The 26,476-nt window shown below is 47.6% G+C and overlaps 1 protein-coding gene across 1 annotated transcript in view; it reads right to left on the minus strand.

The window, feature by feature from the left end:
- dnah5 (dynein, axonemal, heavy chain 5) overlaps positions 1-26,476 on the minus strand; it is a 458,053-nt gene that overhangs the window by 50,224 nt on the left and 381,353 nt on the right. The window contains exons 66-69 of the mRNA XM_038797206.1: positions 23,856-24,099; positions 19,555-19,669; positions 16,147-16,337; positions 3,139-3,260 (exon numbers count right to left, since the gene is read on the minus strand). Coding sequence (XP_038653134.1) covers positions 3,139-3,260; positions 16,147-16,337; positions 19,555-19,669; positions 23,856-24,099 — 672 coding nt within the window. The remainder of the gene's footprint in view (positions 1-3,138; positions 3,261-16,146; positions 16,338-19,554; positions 19,670-23,855; positions 24,100-26,476) is intronic.

Raw genomic sequence — 26,476 nt, forward strand, 5'->3', positions numbered from 1 at the left:
CTCTAATCTTTCCTTATGAATGAACTCCTTTATATTTGGGATTGGTCATATTATCATTTTCCTGCACCATTTCAATGCATATGGAATGAGTTGATGAAAATTGAACACAGTATTCCAGCAATTTATTGCAAGGCAAATGTAGTTACTATTGGCTTTAGTAGGTTAGAAATTATAGAGAGCTAACCATATTATTTTCTTTATTGCCCTTTCATTCACATGAATTACTTCTCTTTTCTTCACATGAATTACTTCTAAGTGCTCTTGTACCGCTAAGATTTTGTTCCCTTCCTCCACTTTGAAAACAGAGCACATATTCAACAAGTCTGCTATTTTCTTATCATCCAGCCTCCATCTGTCTTCAATGGGCCTTCAATCTCATTACAATTATCTTTCCCTTAATATATTTATGAAAATGTTTGTTGTTAACTTTATGTTTCTCCTCTTTTTTTCTTCAAATTAATTTTTTACTTATGACATTAATTGCATGCATCTGTTCATTGTTCTCAGACTGGATTTTCACTTTTCTTTGCAAATATAAAATGGGGAAGGTGGCCAAACCATGGTTTACAAGGAAAATTAGAGATAGGATTAGATCCAAGGAAGAGGCATACAAATTGGCCAGAAAGCAGCAGACCTGTGGATTGGGAGCAATTTAGAATTCAGCAAAGGGGGACAAAGGAATTGATTAAGAAGGGGGAAGTAGAGTACGAGAGTAAGCTTTCAGAGAACATAAAAACTGACTGGAAAGCTTTCTATAGGTATGTGAACAGAAGAAGATTGGTGAAGACAAATGTATGTCCCTTTCAAGATTCTGTAGACTCTGGAACAATTCCTATCGATTGAAGGGTAGCTAATATAGCCTCACTATTTAAAAAGGGAGGTAGAGAGAAAACAGGGTGTTATGGACCAGTCAACCTGACATCAGTAGTGGGGAAAATGCTAGTGAAATGAAGTCAAATGAAAATCACTTATTGTCACAAGTAGGCTTCAAATGAAGTTATTGTGAAAAGCCCCTAGTCGCCACATTCCAGCACCTGTTCAGAGAGGCTGGTACGGGTATTGAACCATGCTGCCGGCCTGCCTTGGTCTGATTTCAAAGCCAGCGATTTAGCCCTGGGCTAAACCAGCCACTAGTGTCCATTAAATTAATAGCAGAGCATTTAGAAATTAGTGGCAGATTTGGAGGAGTCAGCATGGATTTATGAAGGGGAATGTGTGGGTAAATGCATGGCAGCTGCAGTATAATGTGGATAAATGTGAGGTTATACACTGGTATCAAAAACAGTAAGGCTGATTATTATCTGAATGGCTATAGATTGAGAGAGGGGAATTTGCAATGAGACCTGGGTGTCGCTAATGGTGAGCATGCAGGTGCAGCCAGCACTGAGGAAAGCAAATGGTATGTTGGCTTTCATAGCAAGAGGATTCGAGTGCAGCAGGGATGTCTTGCTACAGTTATACAGGGCCTTGGTGAGACCATACCTGGAATATCTTGTGCAGTTTTCAACTCTTTATCGGAGGTAGGATGTACTTGCTATGTAGGGAGTGCAGCAAAGATTTACCAGAATTATTTCTGGGAAGGTGGGAATGACATAGGAGGAGAGATTCAGTCAGTTAGAATTATATTTGCTGAAGTTTAAACAAAGGTAGGGGGGAATCTCATAGAAACTTATAAAATTCTAACAGGACTAGACAGGATAGATGCAGGGAGAATGCTCCAAATGGCAGAGGAATCCAGGACCAAGGGTCACAATCTGGGGATACGGGTAGACCATTTCGGACTGAGATGAGGAGAAACTCCTTCACCCCGAGAGTGGTGAGTCTGTGGAATTCTCAACCACAGAAAGCAGATGTGCCCAAAACATTGTATGTTTTCAAGAATTAATTAGATAGAGCACTTGGTAGCCCCAAGGGGTCAAAGGATAGGAGGGGAAAGTGGGAACAGCTTGTTGAGTTGTATGATCAGCCATGATCATAATGAATGGCAGAGCAGGCTCAAAGAGCTAAATTGCTTACTCATGATCCTATATTCTATGTTTCTATTTATGTAAGGCTTTTCATTGAAATCAATATGATCACTTATATTATCTTTTCCTACTCGTATTTTTGTATGGCAAAGTAAGCACTATGTGAAGCAGTCCCTTAAAACAAGTATCGTCTTTTATTGAGTGATGAATGGTCATCAATCAGAAATGTTAAATGTATGGGCTGAATACTCAGGGTCCCCTCAAGGTGGGAATGGAGGACGGGACTCAGAAATACCAGCCCCAGGTATCGTGTCAGTTGCTGGGCACCATTCCAAGTGCCGGACACTTAGGATTTTCCATTCAGTCCCAGTTTCCCAATGCACATGGGAGCAAATCAACTGCCTCGAGGTGGACACCCAGTGGCATGTGTGTGCTCCTGACTCGCTTACAGGCCCTCACTGCGTGCCAGGATGCCATCTCCTTGCTGACCCCACATTGGTGGCTGGCTGGGTTTTCTTTATTTTCCCATTAATATTTTTAAAAAGCGGATGAGAAGCCACCTTCTTGTTGAGAAGCCTTCTCAAATTTACGATTTACTGCACCCTCCAAGTTAGAAAGCCTCCGACTGGCCCCCAGAGCTTCGGGAACAATTTGCCATCCTTAAACCTGTATCCATTCCACCTAAGGGCTTACCCAATCAAAAATCTCAACTTTAATCCAGAGAGTTGGGTTTTGACCCCAAAACAAATCCTACTCCTGTTTCCTGTCACCATGCTAAAAACTCTTTTTTACCCCCCCCCCCCATTTTTCCCTCCAGTGATGTTGCCAAACCTCCAAACCTGATGAGTATTTGAAGCAATTTCTGCTTTTATTTCTACTGACATCATACTCCATGAACCAGCCAAAATTAAAATCTCAAGTTGAAGAACTAGCACTCCCAGCCACCATCATCACTTGATTCATCTGCTGTAAGGATTTTCATAGGTGCATGCTCTCCAGGGATTTTAGTCATTCGGATTGAGGAGGCAACACTTGGTGAATCATAGAGCATATGAGCACAATCAATGGAGAGGTGGTGTTGGAGAGCAACCATAATAGGGTCTTGCTTATTTATACTTCAAACCAACAACATCAGACTTAAACCCAGCTGGTTTATCAGTTTTTAACATACTTGCTCCAAGATATCTGCAAATTGCCTCAGTTTACGTAGTTCCACCAGGTTTAGCCAAGTCATATCCAAGATCCACTTTGCAGGTTTTGGAGGACAAGCCTTAAGGTCCAATGAAGCACCACCTGCAGTGTGTGTAAAGGAAGTAAAGTTTAATACAAAATATAGTTATGTTCACTCATGTACTTCACTTTCTATTCAGTGAGGGCAGATAGGGAAGTATGCCAGAGCTGGCAGCAGTACAGTTTATTGGGAGCAGTGCAGGTGACCCCAGAGGAACGGAGGAAAAAACTAAACAAGCTACATCATAGTTAATGCAGAATGTGGAGTGACGCGGCTAAGTTACACATAACTTTTTTTAAATTATAAATAATTTTTATTGAAGTTTTTACAAAATATAAACATCATAACTCTATTAACGTACACCCGCGGTAACACCCCGTAGACAGTGCCCCCCAGCTGCAAGAGCAACTTCAAACAAAAGGAAAAAACAAAAAAAAACAAACCAGAAACCAAAAGACAGAGAAAAGAGAAAAAGAAAAAAAGAAAACAAGGGAGAGAGATAGCACCCTCCACAAACCCATGTGTACAGTTCTCCCCCCCCCCCCCCCCCCCCCCCCCCGGGTTGCTGCTGCTGTCGGCCTATTTCCCTACCGTTCCGCCAGGAAGTCCAGAAAGGGCTGCCACCGCCTGAAAAACCCTTCTACTGATCCCCTCAGGGCAAATTTCACCCTCTCCAATTTAATGAACCCCGCCATATCCGAGATCCAGGCCTCCACGCTTGGGGGCCTCGCATCCTTCCATTGGAGCAAAATCCTCCGCCGGGCTACTAGGGACGCAAAGGCCAGAACCCCGGCCTCTATCGCCTCCTGCACTCCTGGTTCCACTGCCACCCCAAAAATTGCGAGTCCCCAGCCTGGCTCGACCCTGGATCCCACCACCCTTGACACCGTCTTTGCTACCCCCTTCCAAAACTCCCCCAACGCTGGGCATGCCCAAAACATATGGACGTGGTTCGCTGGGCTCCCCGAGCACCTAGCACACCTGTCTTCGCCCCCGAAAAACCTACTCATCCTCGTCCCGGTCATGTGAGCCCTATGTAGCACCTTGAACTGTATGAGGCTAAGCCTCGCACAGGAAGAGGAGGAATTCACTCTCTCCAGGGCATCCGTCCATGTCCCCTCCTCAATCTCCCCACCCAGCTCCTCTTCCCATTTACCCTTCAGTTCCTCCACCGAGGACTCGTCTACCTCCTGCATCACCCGGTATATGTCCGAGATCCTCCCTCCTCCGACCCACACCCCCGAGAGCACCCTATCCCGCACCCCCCATGGAGGAAGCAAGGGGAACCCCTCTACCTGCTGCCTGGCAAACGCCCTCACCTGGATGTACCTAAACATGTTCCCCGGCGGAGCCCAAACTTCCCCTCTAACTCCCCCAAGCTCGCGAACCTCCCCTCCACAAACAGGTCCCTCAACCTCCTAACCCCTGCCCTGTGCCAGCCCCGGAATCCGCCATCAATGCTCCCTGGGACGAACCGATGGTTCCCCCGTATCGGGGCCTCCATCGAGCCCCCCATTTCTTCTCTGTGCCGTCTCCATTGCCCCCAAATTTTGAGGGTAGCCGCCACCACCGGGCTCGTGGTATACCTCGTTGGAGGGAGCGGCAACGGCGCCGTTACTAGCGCTTCCAGGCTCGTGCCCACACAAGACGCCGCCTCCATCCACTTCCACGCTGCCCCCTCCTCGCCCATTACCCACTTACGCACCATCGCTGTGTTGGCCACCCAATAATACCCACAGAGGTTGGGCAACGCCAGCCCCTCCCTATCCCTGCCTCGTTCCAGGAACACTCTTCGAACCCTTGGAGTCCCATGCGCTCACACAAATCCCGTGATACTGCTGTTGACCCTCCTGAAAAAGGCCTTTGGGATAAAGATGGGGAGGCACTGGAACAAGAACAAAAACCTCGGGAGCACCGTCATCTTGACGGACTGCACCCTCCCCGCCAGTGACAGCGGTAGCATATCCCACCTCTTAAACTCCTCCTCCATCTGCTCCACCAACCTTGTGAGGTTGAGCTTGTGCAGGGTCCCCCAACTCCCAGCCACCTGGACCCCTAGGTACCTGAAACTCTTCCCTGCCTGCTTCAGTGGGAGCCTACGAATCCCCTCCTCTTGATCTCCCGGATGCACCACAAACACCTCGCTCTTGCCCAGGTTCAGCTTATACCCCGAGAAACCCCCAAATTCCCCAAGGATCCTCATCACCTCCGGCATCCCCCCCACCGGATCCGCCACATACAGCAGCAGGTCGTCTGCGTACAGTGACACTCGATGCTCCTCCCCCCCCCCCGCACCATGCCCCTCCAGTTCCCTGACTCCCTCAATGCCATGGCCAGGGGCTCAATTGCCAACGTGAAGAGCAAGGGGGACAGGGGGCACCCCTGTCTCGTCCCCCGATGCAGCCGAAAATACTCCGACCTCCTCCTATTCGTGGCTACACTTGCCATCGGGGCCTCGTAGAGCAGCCTCACCCACCGAATAAACCCCTCCCCAAACCCAAACCTCTCCAACACCTCCCACAAGCACCCCCACTCCACCCTATCGAAGGCCTTCTCCGCGTCCAACGCCACCACTATCTCCGCCTCCCCTTCCACCAGCATCATAATGACATTGAGGAGTCTTTGCACATTTGTGTTCAGCTGCCTTCCCTTCACAAACCCCGTCTGGTCCTCATGTATAACCCCCGCACACAATCCTCTATTCTAGTGGCCAGGATCTTTGCCAGCAGCTTAGCATCGGCGTTCAGCAACGAAATCAGCCTATATGATCCACACTGCAGAGGGTCCTTGTCCCGCTTCAGGATCAAGGAAATCAGCGCCCGCGATATAGTTGGGGGCAAAGCCCTCCCCTCCCTTGCCTCATTAAAGGTCCGGACCAACAGGGGGCCCAACAGGTCCAAATACTTTTTATAGAATTCCGCCGGAAACCCGTCCGGCCCCGGCGCCTTCCCCGACTGCATGCTCCCTATCCCTTTGCCAACCTCCTCCAACTTGATCGGCACCCCTAGTCCCTCCACCCGCTCCTCTTCCACCATCGGGAAACACAACCTGTCCAGGAAGTGCCCCATTCCACCCTCCTCCACCAGGGGCTCAGACCGGTACAGTTCCCCATAAAAGTCCCTGAAGACCCCATTGACATCTACCCCCCTCCGCACCACCTTCCCGGCGCTATCCCTCACTCCCCCAATCTCCCTGGCCGCGTCTCGCTTCCGGAGCTGGTGCGCCAGCATCCTGCTCGCCTTCTCCCCGTGTTCATACACCGTCCCCTGTGCTTTCCTCCACTGGGTTTCCGTCTTTCTGGTCGTCAGTAGGTCCAATCTGGCCTGAAGGCTACGCCTCTCCCCCAGCAATCCCTCCTCTGGGGCCTCCGCATATCTCCTATCCACCTGCACCATCTCCCCTATCAGTCTCTCCCTCTCCTTCTGCTCCCCCCTCTCCCTATGGGTTCGGATGGAGATCAATTCCCCCCTCATCACCGCCTTCAATGCCTCCCAGACCGTCCCCACCCGAACCTCCCCGTTATCATTGGCTTCGAGGTATCTCTCAATACACCCCCGGACCCTCCCGGCCACCTCCTCCTCTGCCAGCAACCCCACCTCCATGCGCCAGAGCGGACGTTGGTCCCTCTCTTCCCCCAGCCCGAGGTCCATTCAGTGCGGGGCATGATCCGAAATGGCAATGGCGGAGTATTCCACTTCCTCCACCCTCGACACCAGCCCCCTGCTCAGGACAAAAAAGTCAATCCTCGAGTAGGCCTTATGTACATGGGAGAAAAATGAGTATTCCCTGGCCCTTGACCTCACAAACCTCCAAGGGTCCACCCCCCCCATCTGGTCCATAAATCCCCTCAGCACCTTAGCCGCCGCCGACCTCCTACCCGTCCTGGACTTGGATCGATCCAATGGGGGATCCAGCACAGTGTTAAAGTCTCCCCCCATGATCAGGCCCCCTACCTCCATGTCCGGGATGCGGCCCAGCATACGCCGCATGAACCCCGCATCGTCCCAATTTGGGGCATAAACATTCACCAACACTACCCACTCCCCCTGCAGCTTGCCACTCACCATTACGTACCTCCCGCCACTGTCAGCCACCACCTTCAACGCCTCAAACGACACCTTCTTCCCCACCAGGATCGCCACCCCCTTACTCTTCTCGTCCAGCCCTGAGTGGAATACCTGGCCCACCCACTCCTTTCTCAGCCGGACCTGGTCCACCACTCTCAGGTGTGTCTCCTGGAGCATGGCCACATCCGCCTTCAATCCCTTCAGGTGCGCAACTATTCGGGCCCTTTTGACCGGCCCATTCAGCCCCCTCACGTTCTAGGTTATCAGCCGGATCCGAGGGCTCCCTGCCCCCTTCCCCTGCCGATTAGCCATACCCCATCCCTTGCCCACCCCCGGCCAGCGTCCCACACTCTGCCAGTTTCCCACGGTGGCATCTCCCCCCCTCCAGCACCCCCTGCGTCCTCCAGCTCCTTCCTGACCGTTTCAGAAGCAACCCCCCCCCCTCCCCTCCCCCCCCAGGCTAGGACCCCTCCTAGCCGCGCCCCCCCCTCTACAGCACTCCCTTGAGCCAGCTATCTTCTGCTGACCCCGGCGGCTCCCGCCCTACTTTCGGCTCCTCCCAACGTGGGACTGCCCCTCCTCCATAGTGCCCATCAACCAGTCCACCCTCCCCCGCTCCTGTGCGGGAAAAGAAAACCCCGCCCCCTCCCTCTCCCAGCGCGGGGACCCCGCAGAAAGCCCCCGCTTTCGCCCTGCCGGGCCCTGCCTCCTCCAGGGCCACTCCCATTGTCAGTCCCCCCCACCAGCTCCCCAAACACCCCGTTTACCCCTCAGTCCAAACCCGTCCACCCAACTCCTGCTAGAAAACCCATAAAGAAAACACCCGTACGGCATCACCCCACCCACCCTACGGCCACCCCACATCATACCCTAAACCCCGCAAATACACATACAGTATAAATAAATACAGTATTCTACAGCATCCCCCATCCGGGGGACCCTCAGTTTGTGTCCAGTTTCTCGGCTTGCACGAAGGCCCACGCCTCCTCCGGGGACTCAAAATAGTGGTGTCGATCCTTGTAGGTGACCCACAGACGCGCCGGCTGCAGCATTCCAAACTTCACCTTCCGTCTGTGGAGCACCGCCTTCGTCTGGTTAAACCCGGCCCTCCGCCTCGCCACCTCCGCACTCCAGTCCTGGAAGATCCACACCTCTGTGTTCTCCCATTTGCTGCTCCGCTCCTTCTCGGCCCACCAGAGCACACACTCACGATCCACGAACCGGTGGAACCTCACCAACACCGCCCGCAGCGGCTCGTTCGGCTTGGGCCTCCTAGCCAGAATGCTGTGGGCCTCCTCCAACTCCAGGGGCCCCTGGAAGGACCCAGCCTCCATCAGCGTGTTCAGCATCATCACCACATAGGCCGCTCGGTCCGACCCCTCCAGCCCCTCCGTGAGGCCCAGGATCCGTAAATTCTTCCTCCTCGACCGGTTGTCCAACTCCTCGAACCGCTCCTGCCATATTTTATGGAGCGCCTCGTGCACCTCCACCTTCCCCACCACGGCCACGACCTCGTCCTCCCTTTTGGCGGCCTGCTGCTGCAGCTCCCGGATCGCAGCCCCCTGGGCCGTCTGGGTCTCCATCAGTTCCCTATTGGTTACCTTGATGGACTCCAGCAGCTCCACTTTCAGATCCTGGAAGCAGCGCAGCAGAGTCGTCTGCTGCTCCTGGACCCACTTCTTCAGTTCTTCAAAACTTTCGCCGGCCGCCATTTTGTCCTTCGGATCCCGATTTTTTTCAAGAGTTTTTCCTCCCGATTCTCTCCCTGCTCCGCTCCTGGTCTGCACCATGGGACGTCTGGGGCGACTCCTGGCCTCTTCCCCCGTCGGGATTTGCCTCTCAAGCTCCGTTGGGGGCCTTTAAAAAAGCCCCGAAGTCCGTTTTTTTCGGGAGCCTCCGAACATGCGGCTCAGCTGGTCATTGCCGCTACCGGAAGTCAAGTTACACATAACTATTAAGAACATAAGAAATAGGAGCAAGAATGTGCCATTTGGCTTCTTGAGTCGCTCTGCCAGTCTGGCTGCTCTAATGTGGCCGTAACTCCACTTTTCTCCCTGTCCTCCGTGATCCTTCACTCCCTTGTCAATCAAAAATCTGTCCAACACAGCCTTGAACATATTCAATGGAGTGGTTTTAAGGTTATAATCCTGTGCATAAATGTGTAAAAATATTGCATATAAGGAACGTAGGCAGCATGCACGCTTCACAAATGTTATTGTAATGATTAAATTAAAGTGACCTTGGAATCTTAGTAAACTCAATGACCACATGTCCAACCAATGCAGAATGACAAGCACTCATAGGCAATGCATTGCTGAATTAGACTGGTGGAACAGTAAAGCAGAAATCAAATAAGTTTATGTTCAAACTCTACCTTCACTGCTCGCTGGGGGAGAGAATTCCAAAACGCATGATGCTCTGAGAGAATAAATTCTTCCTCGTCTCGCTCTTAAATGGAAGATCCCTTATTCTTAAATTTAGCCCTATAGTCCTGGATTTCCCCAAGAGGGGAAACACCCTTTTAGAATCCACACTGTCAAGCCCCCTCAAACTCTTGCATGTTTCAATAAGATTACCTCACATTCTTCTAAATTCCATGTGGTATCAAGAAACGGCTGAAGGCACTGGATACTGAAAAGGCTCTTGGTCCTGACAATATTACGGCAATAAAGACTTGTGTTCCAGAACTTGCCACACCCCGAGCGAAGTGTTCCAGTACAGCTACAACACTGACATCTATCCGGCAATGTGGAAAATTGCCCAGGTGTGTCATGTACACAAGAAACAGGACGAATCCAACCCAGCCAATTACTGCCCTATCAGTCTACTCACCATCATCAGCAAAGTGATGGAAGCAGTCATCAACAGTGCTATCAAGCTGCATATACTCAGCAATAACCTTCTCACGGACACTCAGTTTGGGTTCCGCCAGGGTCACTCAGCCCCTGACCGCATTACAGCCTTGGTTCAAACATGGACAAAAGAGCTGAATGCCAGAGGTGAGGTGAGTGTGACTGCCTTTTACATCAAGGCAGCATTTGACAGAGTATGGCATCAAGGAGCCCTAGCAAAAATGGAGTTAATGGGAATCATTAACTCTCCGCTGGTTGGAGTCATATCTGGCACAAAGGAAGATGGTTGTGGTTGTTGGAGGTTAATCATCTCAGCTCCAGGACATCACCTGGACAGTGTACTAGTCCAACAATCTTCAGCTGCTTCATCAATGACCTCCCTTCCATTATAAGGTCATAAGTGGGGATGTTCGCAAATGACTACAAAATGTTTGGCACCATTCGCGACTCCTCAGATAATGAAGCAGTCCATGTCCAACTGCATCAAGACCTGGACAATATCCAGGCTTAGGCTGACAAGTGGCAAGTTACATTCGTGCCACACAAGTGCCAGGCAATGACTATCTCCTGCAAGAGAGGATCAAATAATCGCCCCTTGGCATTCAATGACATTACAATCACTGAATCCCCCACAATCAACATCTTGGGGGTTACCATTGATCAGAAACTGAACTGGACTAGCCATATTAATATGGTGGCTACCAAGGCAAGTCAAAGGCTAAGAATACTATGGCGAGTAACTCACCTCCCGCCCCCAAAGCCTGTCCACCATCTGCCAGGCACAAATCAGGATTGTAATGGAATACTCTCCACTTGCCTGGATGACTGCAGCTCCGACAACACTCAAGAAGCACGGCACCACCCAGGATAAAACAGCCTACTTGTTTGCTACCCCTTCCATAAACATTCAATTCCTCCACTACCAATGAACAGTGGCAGCCATGTGTACCATCCAGAGGCACTGCAGAAACTCGTCAAGGTCCCTTAGGCAGCACCTTCTAAACCAACGACCACTATCACCTAGAAGGACAAGAGTAGCAGGTACCTGGGAACTCCACCACCTGGAGGTTCCCCTCCAAGTTACTCAGCACCCTGACTTCAAAATATATCGCCGTTCCTTCACTGTCACTGGGTCAAAATCCTGGAACTCCCTCCCTAACATACATCTCAGGACTGCAGCAGTCACAAAGGCAACTCACCACTACCTCATGAAGGGCAACTAGGGATGGGCAATAAATGTTGGCCTAACCAGTAACACCCACATCCCGTAATTTTTTTTTAAAAAACCTCGCGTGTTTTGGGGGGGGGGGGGGGGGGGGGGGGGAGAGAAATTTGATGTCAACAAAGGGGCAGGGCCAGCCAGGCCCAGTGGGCAGGGCCCGGAGTTATGATGATGGGATGAGACACCTCTGTTCAGGATAGTAACATGGATCGTGAGAGTGATGGGGGGGACCGGTAACGAGGTTGAGGATGTTTGCGCACCTAAAAAGCTTAAAGGCTGATGCAGCGATGCTGCAGGAGACCCACCGGAGGGTGAAGGACCAGGTAAGGCTCAGGAAGGACTGGGCGAGTCAGATATTCCACACTGGGTTCGATAGTAGAGCTCGTGGGTAGTGATGTTGGTGGGTAAGAGGGTGAGGTTCCAGATGGAGAAGGTGGTAGTAGACCAGGGGGGGTAGATATGTGATTGTAACAGGGAGCATTAGAGGGGAGGTTTGTGGTACTTGAGTGTATATGGCGCCAACTGGGATGACGTAGGGTTTGCGAAGAGGGCACTGGGGCCATCCCGGACTTGGACACACACAAGCTAATAGTAGGAGGGGTTTAGAATATGGTACAAGAGCCAAGGATGGACAGGTTGCAGCCACACTTGCTTGCCCAGTCCAGGGGAGGGTTTGCATGGGGGCGAAGGCGCTTACCGGGCTTATGATAGAGATGGGAGGAGTGGACCCGTGGAGGCTTTTGCATCAAATGGAGCGGGAGTATTCATTTTTTTCCCTGGCGCACAGAGCGTATTCGAGGTCAGACTGTATTGTAGTAAGGAAAGTATTACTGGCTGGGGTCAAGGGATCGGAATATCCTGCAACAGCGATCTCGGACCATGCACCACATTGGGTGAATGTGGTCCTGGAGAGGGGGGTAGACCAGAGGCCGTGGTAGAGAATGGATGCAAGGTTGTTGGGAGACCAAAGTTTCTGAGATAACATCGGGAAGATGATTGAGGAGTATGTAAGATTTAATTGTACAGGTGTCATGTGAGTATCTCTTTAAGAAAGGGACACATGCCCTGTAGCATGGTGTCTGTGATGTCATTTGTGGGTGGAGCTGGGCTGTGGCTGTCAGGGGAGAGGGGGTTTATGTTTGTGGGTTTCAATTTGTTGCTTTGGACAGTAGAAGAGAAGCCGTGTTTCCAAGGAACTGAAAGCACATTGGGTGTGGAAAACCGTCTTGATAACTTCAAAGCAGAGTTGCTTTCCAGAAGGAGTTTTGAATTTGCTGGTTGGAGGCTGGATCTCAGGGAAAGGATCAGTCCCAATCAAGTGAGATTACAGTGTGCTGGGCCACACCCTTGAAAAGGGTTTTGGTTTATTGGATTTTGTATTGAAATGGAACAGCTACTAAGGGGGATTCATTAAGAGTTACATAGATTACTGTAGCTGTTGGGTTTCTTTGTTTGTAATTGATAACAAATTCTTGCTGTGTTTTAAATATGCTAACTACATTCTTATAATAAACTTTGTTTTGATAAAAGTGCCTAGGAAGTCTGATGAATCACATCTGAAGTGAAGGTTCTTGTGCTCATCCTAGCCAAATACAACATGAAAGTTATAGGTCAGGTGAACTTCATAATACACTTTGGAGTTTCTAAGCCCTGGCTTATAACAAATGGGAAGTATCGCAGTTGGTGGTGTGGGAGGCCCTAAAGGCAGTAGTTAGGGGAGAGGTGATCGCATAAGGCCAAGTTGGACCAAGAGGAGAGGGAGGAGCGCCAAAATTTGGTAGAGGAGATGTTGGAGGTGGATAGGAGGTGTATGGTTGGTGGGGAACAGGACGTAATGGAGGCAATTGGGAGGATGCAATTGGGGAAGGCGGCAGGGCTGGATGGGTTCCTAGTGGAGTATTGCAAGAAGTCCAAAGACAAGTTGGCACCGCTGATGGTGGGGATATTTGAGGAGGAGATAGGTAGGGGGGGGGGGGTTATTACCATAAACATTAGGACACGCTTTGATTTGCTGCTATTAAAAAAATACAAGGACCCACAGAGTGTGGGTCGTATAGGTCCATACCCTTATTGTATGGATGACAAGATACTGGCGAAGGTGCTGGCAGCAAGACTGGAGGGGTGCCTCCCGAAGGTGAAAGGAGAAGATCAGACAGGATTTGTGACGGGAAGGCAACTGTTTTTGGACAATAGACGGTTACTAAACGTGATCATGATGCCGGCCGAGGGAAAGGAGATTGAGGTGATGGTGGTGTTGGATGCGGAGAAGGCCGACTTGACAAGGTGGGATAACCTCCCTCTGTCATTGGTGAGCCGGGTGCAGGAGATTAAAATGAATGTCCTATCGCAATTTTTGTTTTTGTTTCAGGGCCTTCTGGTCTTTTTACCCAAGTCATTTTTTAAGGATGTGGACAAGGTGATCGTCTTGTTCATTTGGGGGAGAAAGGTAGCCAGGGTTAGGAAGGTGGTTCTGCAGAAAGGATGACAGGCGGGGGTGATTGGGCCTCCCAAATCTATTATATTACTACTGAACGGTGCAGGGTTGGGGAGTCCCGGTGGATTAGGATGGAGTAAAGTTTGCGCAGGGGTCGGGCTGAGGGTGCTGGCAATGGCGCCGCTCCCGATGGCACCTGGCAAGTACTCTGGGGGTCCGGTGGTGGTGGCAACGTTGAAGATCTAGAGGGAGTTGAGACAGCACTTTAAGTTGGGGGTTGGGTCAGAGGAGATGTCGATTAGGGGGATTCATAGGTTTGGGATGGGAAGGCTGGATGGGAGGTTTCGGAGGTGGGAGGAGAGGGGGAAATCAAGGTAAAGAAAGATCTGTTCCTGAGGGAAGGTTTTGCGAGATTGGAGGATTTGGTGCACGGTTTAGGTACTTTTAGCAAGGAATTTCCGAACTACCTGATAGGGCCGGCCCCCTCATCGTTGGAGGAGGTACTATCGGCATGAGGTTTGGAGAAGGGGGCGGTGTCGGCAATTTACGGGTAGATTTTGGAGGAGGACAGGGTGTCCATGGAAGGGGTTAAGGCTAACTGGGAAGTAGAGTTGGCGGATGTAATGGAAGAAGATCTGTGGTATAACGTGCTACGAAGGGTGAATACCTCAACCTCATGGATGAGGTTGGGGCTGGTACAATTGAACATCATGTATAGAGCTCACCTCACAAAAGCGAGAATGAGCGGCCCTTTGAGAGGGTAGAGGATGTCTGAGCAGTGTAGTAGGGGCCCCGCAAACCATGTACATATGTTTTGGTCCTGCCCGAAGCTGGAAAGCTATTGGATGGAGGTTTTTACCATCATCTCGGGGGTGTTACCAGACTTGGAACCGGATTCCCATGAGACCATTTTCTGGGTGCCGGATCGGCCCGAGCTGCAGGCGGATGCGGGGCAGATATCTTAGCCTTCGCCTCGTTGATTACTCGGAGGCGGGTCCTGCTGGGATGGAAGTCAGCTTCTCCACCCTGTGCCTTGGCGTGGCGGGGGGACCTATTGGAATTCTTGACCCTGGAGAAGATGAAATTTGAGTCAAGGGGAGCGAAGGAGGGGTTTGTTTATCATGCACTTTCGGGAACCTGTTGCCATTGACACAATGTGGTGGGGGGGAGAAGGGTGGTTTGTTTTTTCTGTTTTTTAAACATATTTTTGGAATGTACAAGTCGATGTTTCAATGTTTATTGACGGGGCCATTTTTTGCAGTTGTTTGGTTTTTTTTCTGTTGTTTATAAGATGAAAATGTGGAGAATAAAAAGATTTTTTTTAAATTAGACAATAGTTATAAAATGCAAATGTTACAATATGGAAAATGGTGGAAAAACGCAGCTGAGAGAGAAACAGAGTTAACGTTTTATGTCCATAAGATACCTCTTCAGAGCTAGGATTTCTCCCTCTCTCTAGCTAGAAAGAATTGTCATACAGACCTGAAACATTGGGTGGGTTTCTCTGGCCTTCTCATGGCGTGTTTCTTGGCGGCGGGAGGTGGCCCTCCATTGGCCAGCCGTGGGATCTTCTAGTACCACCGCTATCAACAGGATTCTGCACTGATTACACCCCATGCCTACAGGAACCCACGGCAAGGGTGCACCATCAGGGGGGGAACGGAAGACCTTGCCGGTATGAAGAGCCATAAGATCTCGCCTATTAACTCTGTTTCTCATTCCAGAGATGCTGCCAGCATCTGCAGTATTTTGCTTTTATAATTATACTAGCGATGTCCTGTGCTTAAGTCCTGGAGGGGAAGTTAAACCCATAACTTTCTGACCCACACGCATAGGTGTTATTATTGAGCTCAGCTGGACAGCACGGTGGCGCAGTGGTTAGCACTGAGACTGCGGTGCTGAGGAGCCGGGTTTGAATCCTACTCCTGGGTCACTGTCACTGCCCGTGTGGAGTTTGCATATTCTCCCCATGTCTGCGTGGGTTTCACCCCCACAACCCAAAAGATGTGCAGGTTAGGTGGATTGACCACGCTAAATTGCCCCTTAATTGGAAAAAAAAATAATTGGGCACTCTAAATTTAAAAAAAAAATTATTGAGCTCAGCTGACACTCAAGTCACACGTTTAATCATCTGGTTCCATCTGTTTCTGATGTATATAATTTCACAGTACCAAATATATGGAAAATGAATTATTATTGCTTCATGTTCTGATATTAAAATCTAATAAATGCAGTTAAATCTGTTAAAATAATCTCAAATTAAATTCGACAAATTGGTTCAAATATTTGGCTTGTACGTACTTTTTACTACATAACTATTTTATCATAAATAAACCCTTTTGTAGTGAGGCAATGGAAGTTTAATATTCTTACCTTTAATAAGAGTAAGGAACTCTTCATGTTTCAGTCTATGGCGCTGCATGTCAATCTTCAGTGTAAGGAGGAGCGTGAACAGAAACTTATGTTCCTCATACAGACCGCGGGCTGCATACTTATATACTTCATATGTCATGTGCTCTATAATATTCGCTATTCTCTTACTGGTAATGGGACTCTTGATGGATCTGCAAAATAAGATATATATTCAGATTAAAGAGATAACATCCTATTTTGTTATCAACTCACCAACATGTTGGAAATTCTGTGTGCAAGAAAGATCTGTGAAATAAAGTGTACAATGAAGTGGTCAGACAAAAAGTCTTCACACATTTCTACACAGCATCTTCCACCACAGCTCCACCTTTCCACACTATGCCTGTATCTTTTGATGCCAAAAAAATCTATTGACCTCAGCCATGACTATCCTAATGATTGCGTATCCACAGTTCCCTTGGTAAAGAATTTAAAAGATTAATAATCCTTTGAATTAAGACACTTTTATTCCTCCCAGGACGATTGGATTACCCCTTATTTTGAGACCGAGTTGCCGTGTTTCTGAATTCCCGAACCAGAGGAAGCATTTTCTTCCCACCTATTCTGTCGAGCCCCTTAAGAATTTAATGTTTCAATTACACCACCTCTTATTTTCTGAACTCCAAGGATTTTTAAAAATTGCTTCCCGTCACCAGCAGCAAGAATTGTGATTGGACGGAGAATAGCACGTAATGAAAAAAATGGCGATTTGTGCTCAGTGCTGATTCCATCGCCATGCCCCAGTCCCTCACTGGGCGCATTATCTAACTGTGCGCCCCACGCCGGCGGGTCCAACAAAAACCATAATTCACATGGATTTAAATATCATTAGTGGGTTGGACACTTCCTGCTTCAACCCTCCGCAATGCTCCGCCCCTCTTAGGCAGAAGTCTTGTGGGCGGAATTGGTGCAAGTATTTACAAGCGGGACATCAGCGCATGGCTGTTAAGGGAGAGCAGGAGGTTAAAAAAACTCTCAAAAATTGTTGGCCTGCTGGGGGGGTGGCTGCCATGGCCAGTGAGATTAGTGGGGAACAGCTTGATGCTAAATCTGTGGACTCTGGGTGCCACCTCGCGCTCAGACCACTATAGCTGCAATATGCGGATTTAGTTTCTTCAAATATTTTTATTGAAAATTTGTTGATGAATACAAAATGATAAAACAGGAAAACAGACAACAAACGACAGTACCCACACCCCCTAAAAACCCCCCCCCCCCCCCCCTCAACAGCCGACAGTGACTAACTCTGTAAAAGACAAAATAAACGGCTGCCATCTCCTGTAGAATCCCTTATAGTGTACTTAATTTTCTCAAGGTATTAAAACTCCATATGATCCTCCCAGCCATACTGAGGCATTGGATGGAAAAGCTGACCTCCACTCCAACATAACCCGTCTGTGAGCAAACAGCGAGGCGAAGGTTAATACATCCACCTCCGCTCCCGTCTGCAGCTCCGGCCGGTCTGACACCCAGAGTATGGCCCCTAAGGGACAGGGTAGGAGTTCAATTCGTAGAATTGTAATGTCAATGAAGGAGAAGACCCAAATCTCAGAAGCTGAGGACACGCCCAGAACAGATGTACATGGTTGGCCGGCCGCCCCTCCCACACTTATCCTCCACTCCCTCGAACAGCCGTCACATCCTAGGTGTTGTTAAGTGGGTCGGGTGTACCACCTTCAACTGTATAAGCCTAATTCTTGTGCACAAAGATGTGGCATTCACCCTTCACAGGGCTTCACAGCAAACCTCTTCCTCCAATTCCACCCCCAACTGCTCCACCCACTTGGCCTTAATCCCCTCCAGGGATGCTGTATCCTCTGCCAGGACAATGGCAACACTACCAGGAATGATGGAAAATCTTCCTCACGGAGTCACAAACTTGCAGATACCCAAAAGCTTCTGACTGCGAGAGCCCAAAATTATCTGCCAGCTTCTCTAAACTTGCGAACTCCCCCTCCAGAAACAAATCCCACATTCCTTCCGCCTCCTTGTCCTCCAGCGCTAAACCTTTTTACAAATGGTTTCCATTAAAGGGCAATTTAGCGTTACCCATCCACCGACCCTGCACATCTTTGGTCTGTGGGGGTGAGACCCACACAGACACGGGGAGAATGTGCAAACTCAACATGGACAGTGACCCGGGGCCGGGATTGATCCCGGATCCTCGGCAACGTAAGGCAGCAGTGTTAACCAATGGCGCCCTTAAATGGGAAACATTTGATGTTTCTCCCCGGTTTCTAAACGGGACCTTCCGTGTGTGAATCAAATGTGATAACTACAGAAACAGTTAACCTGGCATTGAATCTTGCCAGCTCGAACATATGGTTAGCGCCAACTTCAACACCGCTCCTAATTTAAAGTGCTGACGAAATTTTCAATGTAGCAGTATTATTCAAGTACGTTTCTGGAGAGAACGGAAGTGAGGCTGCCACCAATGCCCACTGCCCGACCCCATACATGAACCTTCTCCACATTCACCCGCTGGCTGCTCTGGAGAACAGTTTTCCGAACCCTGGCTACCTTGCACACCCAGGTGAAGGACTCCCACAACTCCACCCATGGGCAATGTCACCCCCACACACGTGGACATTACCCCACAACACCCCCCCCCCCAACCCGACAAGTGAGAACACCCCATTATGGGGTCACTGAGGGGCCCCCCTTTTTCAGGCCTTCCCACACCCCCTTTCAGATCTCCCCCCCCCTAAACTTCCAGAGGCCCCTTCATACACACCCTTCACCCCCTCCCCTCCACCATTCATACCCTTCCTCAGCTCTCCTTCATATCTACATGCCCATCTCATTGTGGAAGTCGTCTCTGGGAAAGTGAATAACCATTATCAGTTTTCGATCTTGGAAACTCCTCTTCCCCAGTGACTGGTAGATGTAGACTCATAGATTTCATAGAATTTACAGTGCAGAAGGAGGCCATTCGGCCCATCAAGTCTGCACCGGCTCTTGGAGAGAGCACCCTACCCAACACTTGAATAATTTTAAGGCGCAGGTAGATAAATTCTTGACTAATAAGTGAGTCCAAGGTCATCGGGTTAGGCGGAATGTGGAGTTGAGGCCACAATCAAATTAGCCATGATCTTATTGAAGGGCGGAGCAGGCACGATGGACCGAGTGGCCTGCTCCTGCTCCTAATTCATATGTTCATATCTTCATAAAACTCAAAGCAATATGCTAATTTGCAAAGTCATTGGGATTTTCAGTGTGTGTAAAGTTGAATCAATACTCTTCTCCTAAATAGCTATTGTTAACTAATAGCATTTAGCAAGTCTTAAGCAGAGGAAAATACACCCTTATTTAATTTAAAATTTTGTCCGCTAGCATCTAAAGAAATACATTCATGAAGGGTTTCAATACCTGGCTAGTGACAAGTCAAAGAGCCCCAGGAACTGGCGTAGAGAGGTTTGGTACATAACATTCACCATGCTCATCTCAGTAATCAAGAAGTACAGGATGCTTCCTCTGGTTGCAACTATGAAAAAAAAAACAGTAAAATAAAGACAATTATATAATGGATGTCAAACATCCATGCCCCTTCCAATGCATTCTGCAGTAACTACAAAAATTCATTTTGGATCAGGGCTGTTTACACAATGGCCTTATGAGGGCAGTCCTTCCAACTGCCCAAACAAGATCACTGATGAAAGAGGAGGGAAGTTGGATGAGGGACTTGCAATTGCAATGCTTTGATGTTCTTGTGTCTTTGATGTAACAAGAGCATGGTGGATCCACAGTGGCTGGTATGCCTACTAAATAAAGGAAATGGACCATCAGATTGCCAGGCTTGGTCGCCACTTGTGGTACAACTGTGGCTTATATTGCAAAGTAAAAAGATAATTTACAACAAAAAAAAATACATACAGTACCTTTAAAAAGGAGGCCAATCAGGGGCAGGGCAGACTCTACCCTGAACCAACAATCTTATGGCAGAAAATAGAAGACATGCCAATGCTTTTTAAATTAATTGCATCCCTGGTCCAAGTTACTTTAAGTGAAGCCAGGTGTAGACTCCTATGGATTTTCAGATCTACATTGTCCAAAATTCCCCCAAAGAACACCCAGATTATAATTGATCTTGAAACTGTAAGCCAATAATATTTTGCTAATCTTCAGTAAAGAAATGACTTGCACTTATATAGAAACATTACTTTCAAAGTGCTATCACTATTGGTTTGTAAGCAAATGTAGAAACCAACTGAATGCACTGAAAGCGCCTGCAATCAATAAATGAAATGAATAACTCATTTTCATGATGAAGACCTGATGAAAGGTCTCCAATCTGAAACACAAACACAATTTCTCTCTCCACATATGTTTCTAGACCTCTGGAGTAAATCTGGCATTTTCTGTTATCTCATCTTCTATTGAGCTGAGATTCGAGCTGCAGACTCTGCAGGGTAACAGGGAGGGGGAGAGTTACTGGAATACCAGGATGTAGTCACACTCCTTAGGTTAGGAAATCTTACAGGTCTGGTTAGTGGTCAGGACAAGTGTCCAATCGTCTCGAATACATCCCGTGAACCCGTCCTCCAAACCACTTCTGATTTGTCTAGTCTGTATGAAGAGCGAAGCCTCCATGATTATTACATTACCTTTGTTACAAGCTCTTCTTATTTCTTGATTAATACTTCAACTGATTCTTCTTTATCTACCCTGCTAGTTACATCCTCAAAGCCACTAATGAATTTGTCCAAGATAATTTTCCTTCCTGAAACCATGTTGACTCTGCCTAAATAAACTATGGTTTACTAAGTGTCCTATAATAATAATAATCTTTATTATTGTCACAGGTAGGCTTACATTAACACTGCAATGAAATTACTGTGAAAATCCCCTAGTTGCCACACTCTGGTGTCTGTTCGGGTACACAGAGGGAGAATTCAGAATGTCTAATTCACCTAATAGCACATTTTACGGGACTTGTGGGAAGAAACCAGAGCACCCGGAGTAAACCCACGCAGGAAAGTGGAGAACGTGCAGACTCCGCACAGTGACCCAAGCCGGGAATCGGAGCTGGGACTCTGGCGCTGTGAAGCAACAGTGCTAACCACTATGCTACCGTGACTTCCTTAATCAAGCATTAATAACATTAATAACTATTATTATTATTTCAAAAAGTATTTCATAAGGTGCCACTAAATTAGAGGTAATATATTAGCATGAATAATGAATTTACTAAAGAACATAGAGAGCTAGGAATAAATAGTCATTTTCAGGTTGTAGGCTGTCACTAGTGGGGTGTCGAAAGGATCATTTCGATGGTCTCAGCTTTTTACAATTTATATTAATAATTAAAATGAAGAGACCAACGACAATGCATATAATGGATAATACAAACCTCAGCGGGGAAAGTAAACGTTCAGGACAGAAGGGGCTGGATTTAATGTTTGTAGCATGTATCTTCCCCTTTCCTACTCCATTACAAGATTGGGTATTTTAGAGTTCCCACTACTTCCAAGGAGGTGGGCCTGTTTTATCTGGAGGTTTGATTGACAACATCTCAGAGCAGTCATGAATCAGAGGGGTAGCCTGATCTGAAATTGGGAACTTTTTGATAGGCAAGTTCAAAAGTTGTGACAACTTCCTCTGTCATAATGTAAGGGTGTATGATAGATTAAATATGTTTCAAATGCAATGATTAATGATGGGGCTTTGTTTAGAAAAGGTAACTGATCAGTAGATTGACCAGCGCAGTAAAAATGTTCAGAGAAAAAATGCGCTTCTGCATTCAACAGTATTCGGATGTTAACGTGTGCCTATTTGCCCCTGTGAGCTTTACATTGATGACAGTCTAGCCACCTGCTGAGCCTATGAAGTTGTAGAAGTAGTGAAGTTGTGAGGAGGCATTGGGGGGGGGGGGGGGGGGGTCACTCTCTGTGCCGAGTCTGCACATTCTCCCCATGTCTGTGTGGGTTTCCTCCGGGTGCTCCTATTTCCTCCTACAAGTCCCAAAAGACATGTTTGTTACGTGAATTGGACATTCTGAATTCTCCCTCCATGTACCCGAACAGGCACCGGTGGATGGCGACAAGAGGATTTTCACAGTAACTTCATTGCAGTGTTAATGTAAGCCTACTTGTGACACTAATAAAGATTGTTATTACCACTCATTTACAGATTTGAACCAGTGTTCCTAGGAACCACGGTTGTCCTTCTGAACCAGCCTATCTTGACATTCACTTAGTAAGCACCTTTTGGCATTTTACCATGTTACACGATATAAATGAGAGTTGTTGTTGTAAAGGCTTCTGCAGCCAAGGAGGAAGAGGTTGTTGCCACAGTTGTGAAGATAAAATAAAATAGATTTGGTAACAAATACGTTATCCTAGCTGGGTAGAGTGGCATGACAAATTTCTGCATAAATGTTTATAGAGAGGCAGAAAAGGCAAGTCACAAAAGCCTTTGGATTCAATGGAAGAATTGAGAAGTGGAGCAGAATGTCATTGGTTTGTATCTGAAAGCTGAATACATTACATAGTCGCAAAACATCATCTTGGAATACTTTGCAAAATGTATTATATAATTCATGATTTTAGCACATATTGAAAGCCCCAATAGGAATTCAGATTTTAATAAAGATAATTTGGACAAGATTCCAATAATCCAAACAGAAAGAAATTAAGTTCACCTTCAGATGACTGGATTGGAATTTGCTGTTGAAACAATCGTCGAGCTGGCAATGCTCACCATTATTATGTGGATATGTAATATCAACTTTGGCACCCATTCAAATACAGTAAAAAAAAACGGAATTCCAGGAGCATGTGAGATGCAATGTTCCTCCATAAGCTTCCAGAAAATGACATCTTGCCATAGGACCCAATATTCAAACATATTGAATGATTAGGGTTTGTCGATCTCAGTGTAAGATTGTCTCAAAAAATGCAACATGGAGGTCAATGCCTGGGAGACCCTTACTCAGAAGAAATCTACTTGGGGAAACCTCCTGGTTGAAGGGGCACCTGACAGCAAGAGGAGGCCTGGAGAAGGGATACCAATGATCCGGAGTCCAAGAACTGATCCTGGAAATACCTGTTAAGTGTGCAGTCGAAGATGCGGCTCTAGGATCGGGCTCACAGTCACACAAGGACCTTTAGAACGTGTGACCAGTAACACGGAGTTTAGTAGGTGGGCAATCACACTCATTAGCGAGTGATCAGCGATGAATAAGAAATCTTAGTTTGAGGCCAACAAGTTCTCTGCTGTTACACATTAATCTTTACAAGCATGGAGTCATATTCCTTCAAATTTTAATATTGGAGATTTAAAGAAACATAATTTGGAGCTCAAAAAATATTTTTCATTTTGCCACCCTCTCTTATTCCAATCTTCCTTTTGTTTTGTGTTCTGTATCCAATTTGACATTGAATTAAATATTCTCATAGATGTTTCCTGCTTCAAACTCTGCATTGCTCATGAAGGATCCTTCAAGCCCATTGTTTGAAAAGATACACAGTTACTTGCCTTGTTTACACAGGATCCAGGTGCTTTTTAGAGGATGTTGTGCTTTTTGGATGGTTAGCTGACAAAAACATCCATGCAATGAAGTCTACGGGCAAGGGTAAAGCTGACAAATGGTTGACACTGTTAACTTGCCAAATAAGCTGAGAAAAATCTGGCTCAACATTTTACTCCATTTGTAACAAATTTGTTCTCACCTGGTCTGTACTCTTCACGGGCAGCATTAATCTGTATTTCTGTTTCAGCAGCTATGTTCAGTTTCTGCGTGACCTCCTCAGCTGTCCTTTTTGTATTGCTGAGAACAGTGATAAGGCTTTCATCCTCTACAAGGGAGCCCTTTGTGCTCGTCAGACGGTACAGTAGATTGTCTTCCAACTCTTTCATCTTCCTTTCATTTGATGTCACGTCCTCCATTAGATCCGTTCGCTCCTTTTCCAGCTCCTATTTTCCACAAATCATACGTCTTTATTTGAAACAACAGTTTAGCATTCTCTTGTGTGATTATAATCCACAAGCATTCCTAAGAAAGTGCAGTGTATTGTTAAGAAATTGAGATTCACCACGTTGCCCAACAGGATGTAACTTCAACCATAGGGGTTGGAAGTACCCTTGATCAGTTGCATCATGTTCCATTCAGGGGAGCAAGATGACTTGTATAGTGATTATTCCTTTCTCCCTGGAATATTGTTCACTCATTGCCAATCCTGAAAGAATAGTTGGGTCTGCAAGCTTATTTTATATATGTGTGAGTTTTGAGTGAGAAATGCAACTGGATACTCAAAATTATCAACCAAAACCCCACTTCCCAACTTGTGATTGGCTCAATGTCAGAACTCGCTGATATTCATTCGGCCGCAAGTGGTGAAGTGCTTTGAGAAACACAATTGGTGCCCTCAGCTCACTACTTCCATTGAAATGGGATCCGATGTTGAATTTAGTGTAGGCAGCAGAAGTGACACACAGAGCAATCACTCTGCTGACATCCTACACAGTTTGGGCAAAGGTCAAATTTTTCCCCCAGGTATTTAAAGTATCTGGAAGAATATTTGATTTTGAAGTTTTTTAAAAATTCATTCCGGGATGTGGCTTCACTGGCGAGGCCAGCATTCATTGCCCATTTCTAATTGCTATTAAGAGGGTGGTGGTGAGCTGCCTCCTTGAACTGCTGCAGTCCCTGAGGTGTAGGTACACACACAGTGCTGTTAGGGAGGGAATTCCAAGATTTTGACCCAAAGACAGTGAAGGAATGGAGATGTATTTCTAAGTCAGAATATGAGTGGCTTGGAGGGGAACTTCCAGGTGGTGGTGTTCCCATGTATCTGCTGCCCTTGTCATTCCAGATACTGGTAAACGTGGGTTTGAAAGGTGCTGCCTAAGGATCCCTGGTGAGTTCCTAGAGTGCATCATGTAGATGATATACATGGCTGGTACTATGCGTCAGTGGTGGAGGGAGTGTTTGTGGAAGGGATGCCTATCAAGTGGGCTGTTTTGTCCTCAATAGTGCCAAATTTCTAGAGTTTTATTGAAGCTGTACTCATCCAGACAATTGGAGAGTATTCCATCACACTCCTGACTTGTGCTTTGTAGATGGTGGTCAGACTTTGGGGAATCTGGAGACAAGTTACTCCAAAGATCCTACCAAAACGTCTTGCAAAGAATGAGAAGCAGGGGAGGCCTGGCCCTCCCAAACCTACAATACTACCACTGAGAAGCCACGGCAGAAAGAGTGAGGGGATGGATAGAGGTATAGTCAGATAGTCTTGGATAGTCAGAGACTTTTTCCCAGGGTAGAGGGGTCAATTACTAGGGGCATAGGTTTAAGGTGCGAGGGGCAAGGTTTAGAGGAGATGTACGAGGCAAGTTTTTTTTTTACACAGAGGGTAGTAGGTGCCTGGAACACGCTGCAGAGGAGGTGGTGGAAGCAGGGACGATAGTGACTTTTAAGGGGGTTCTTGACAAACACATGAACAGGAGGGGAATAGAGGGATACGGACCCCTGAAGCGTAGAAGATTTTAGTTTAGACGGGCAGCATGGTCGGCGCAGGCTTGGAGTTCCTCGCTACACTTTTCTTTGTTTTTTGGTACCAGAAGCAGAATGGGTAAGAATGGAGGAGAGCCCCTGCATAGGAATGTCCCTCCAGGCCCTGGCCACAGCAGCACTCCCATCTCCACCAGCCAAGCAATCTACAAGCCCAGTGGTAATAGCCACTATCCGGACATGCAACCAACGAAGACAACACTTTGGTCTGACCAAAATGTCCACTATGGCCCCCATCTGCAACAATCACAGGTTTGCGCCAGCCAAAATGGACGGCACCTTTAAAAGGTGGAGACAGGACAGGGGGACACTGACAGTTTGTGACTTCTACATGGACAACAGACTGGCAATGCTAAGAGAACTGATGGAGAGGCTTCAACAGACCAGGGGAAACGAATTACGCCACATGGAAGTCAAAACTTCTTCCATAGGGAAACGACGACATACCCAAGGACACCGAGGTATAAATTGTTGGAAGAACTGTTGAATGCGGGCGACTTGGGGGGTCCTGTACAAGTGACTTTTGGGAAAGGCACGCTCCCCATTGGATGAGAGAAGGGAAGAATGGGAGGAGAAGCTGCAGATTGAAATAGGATGGGGACTCTTGTGCGAAGCACTGAACAGGGTCAACGCCACCTCCACATGTGCTAGGCTAAGCCTAATGCAGCTAAAGGTGGTGCGCAGCGCGCACCTAACCAGAACCCGGATGAGCAGGTTCTTCTCGGAGGTGGAGGACAAATATGAACGGTGCCAGGGAGACCCAGCCAACCACGTCGATGT

Source organism: Scyliorhinus canicula, chromosome 5, assembly GCF_902713615.1.
Source record: "Scyliorhinus canicula chromosome 5, sScyCan1.1, whole genome shotgun sequence".
Lineage (NCBI taxonomy): Eukaryota > Metazoa > Chordata > Chondrichthyes > Carcharhiniformes > Scyliorhinidae > Scyliorhinus > Scyliorhinus canicula.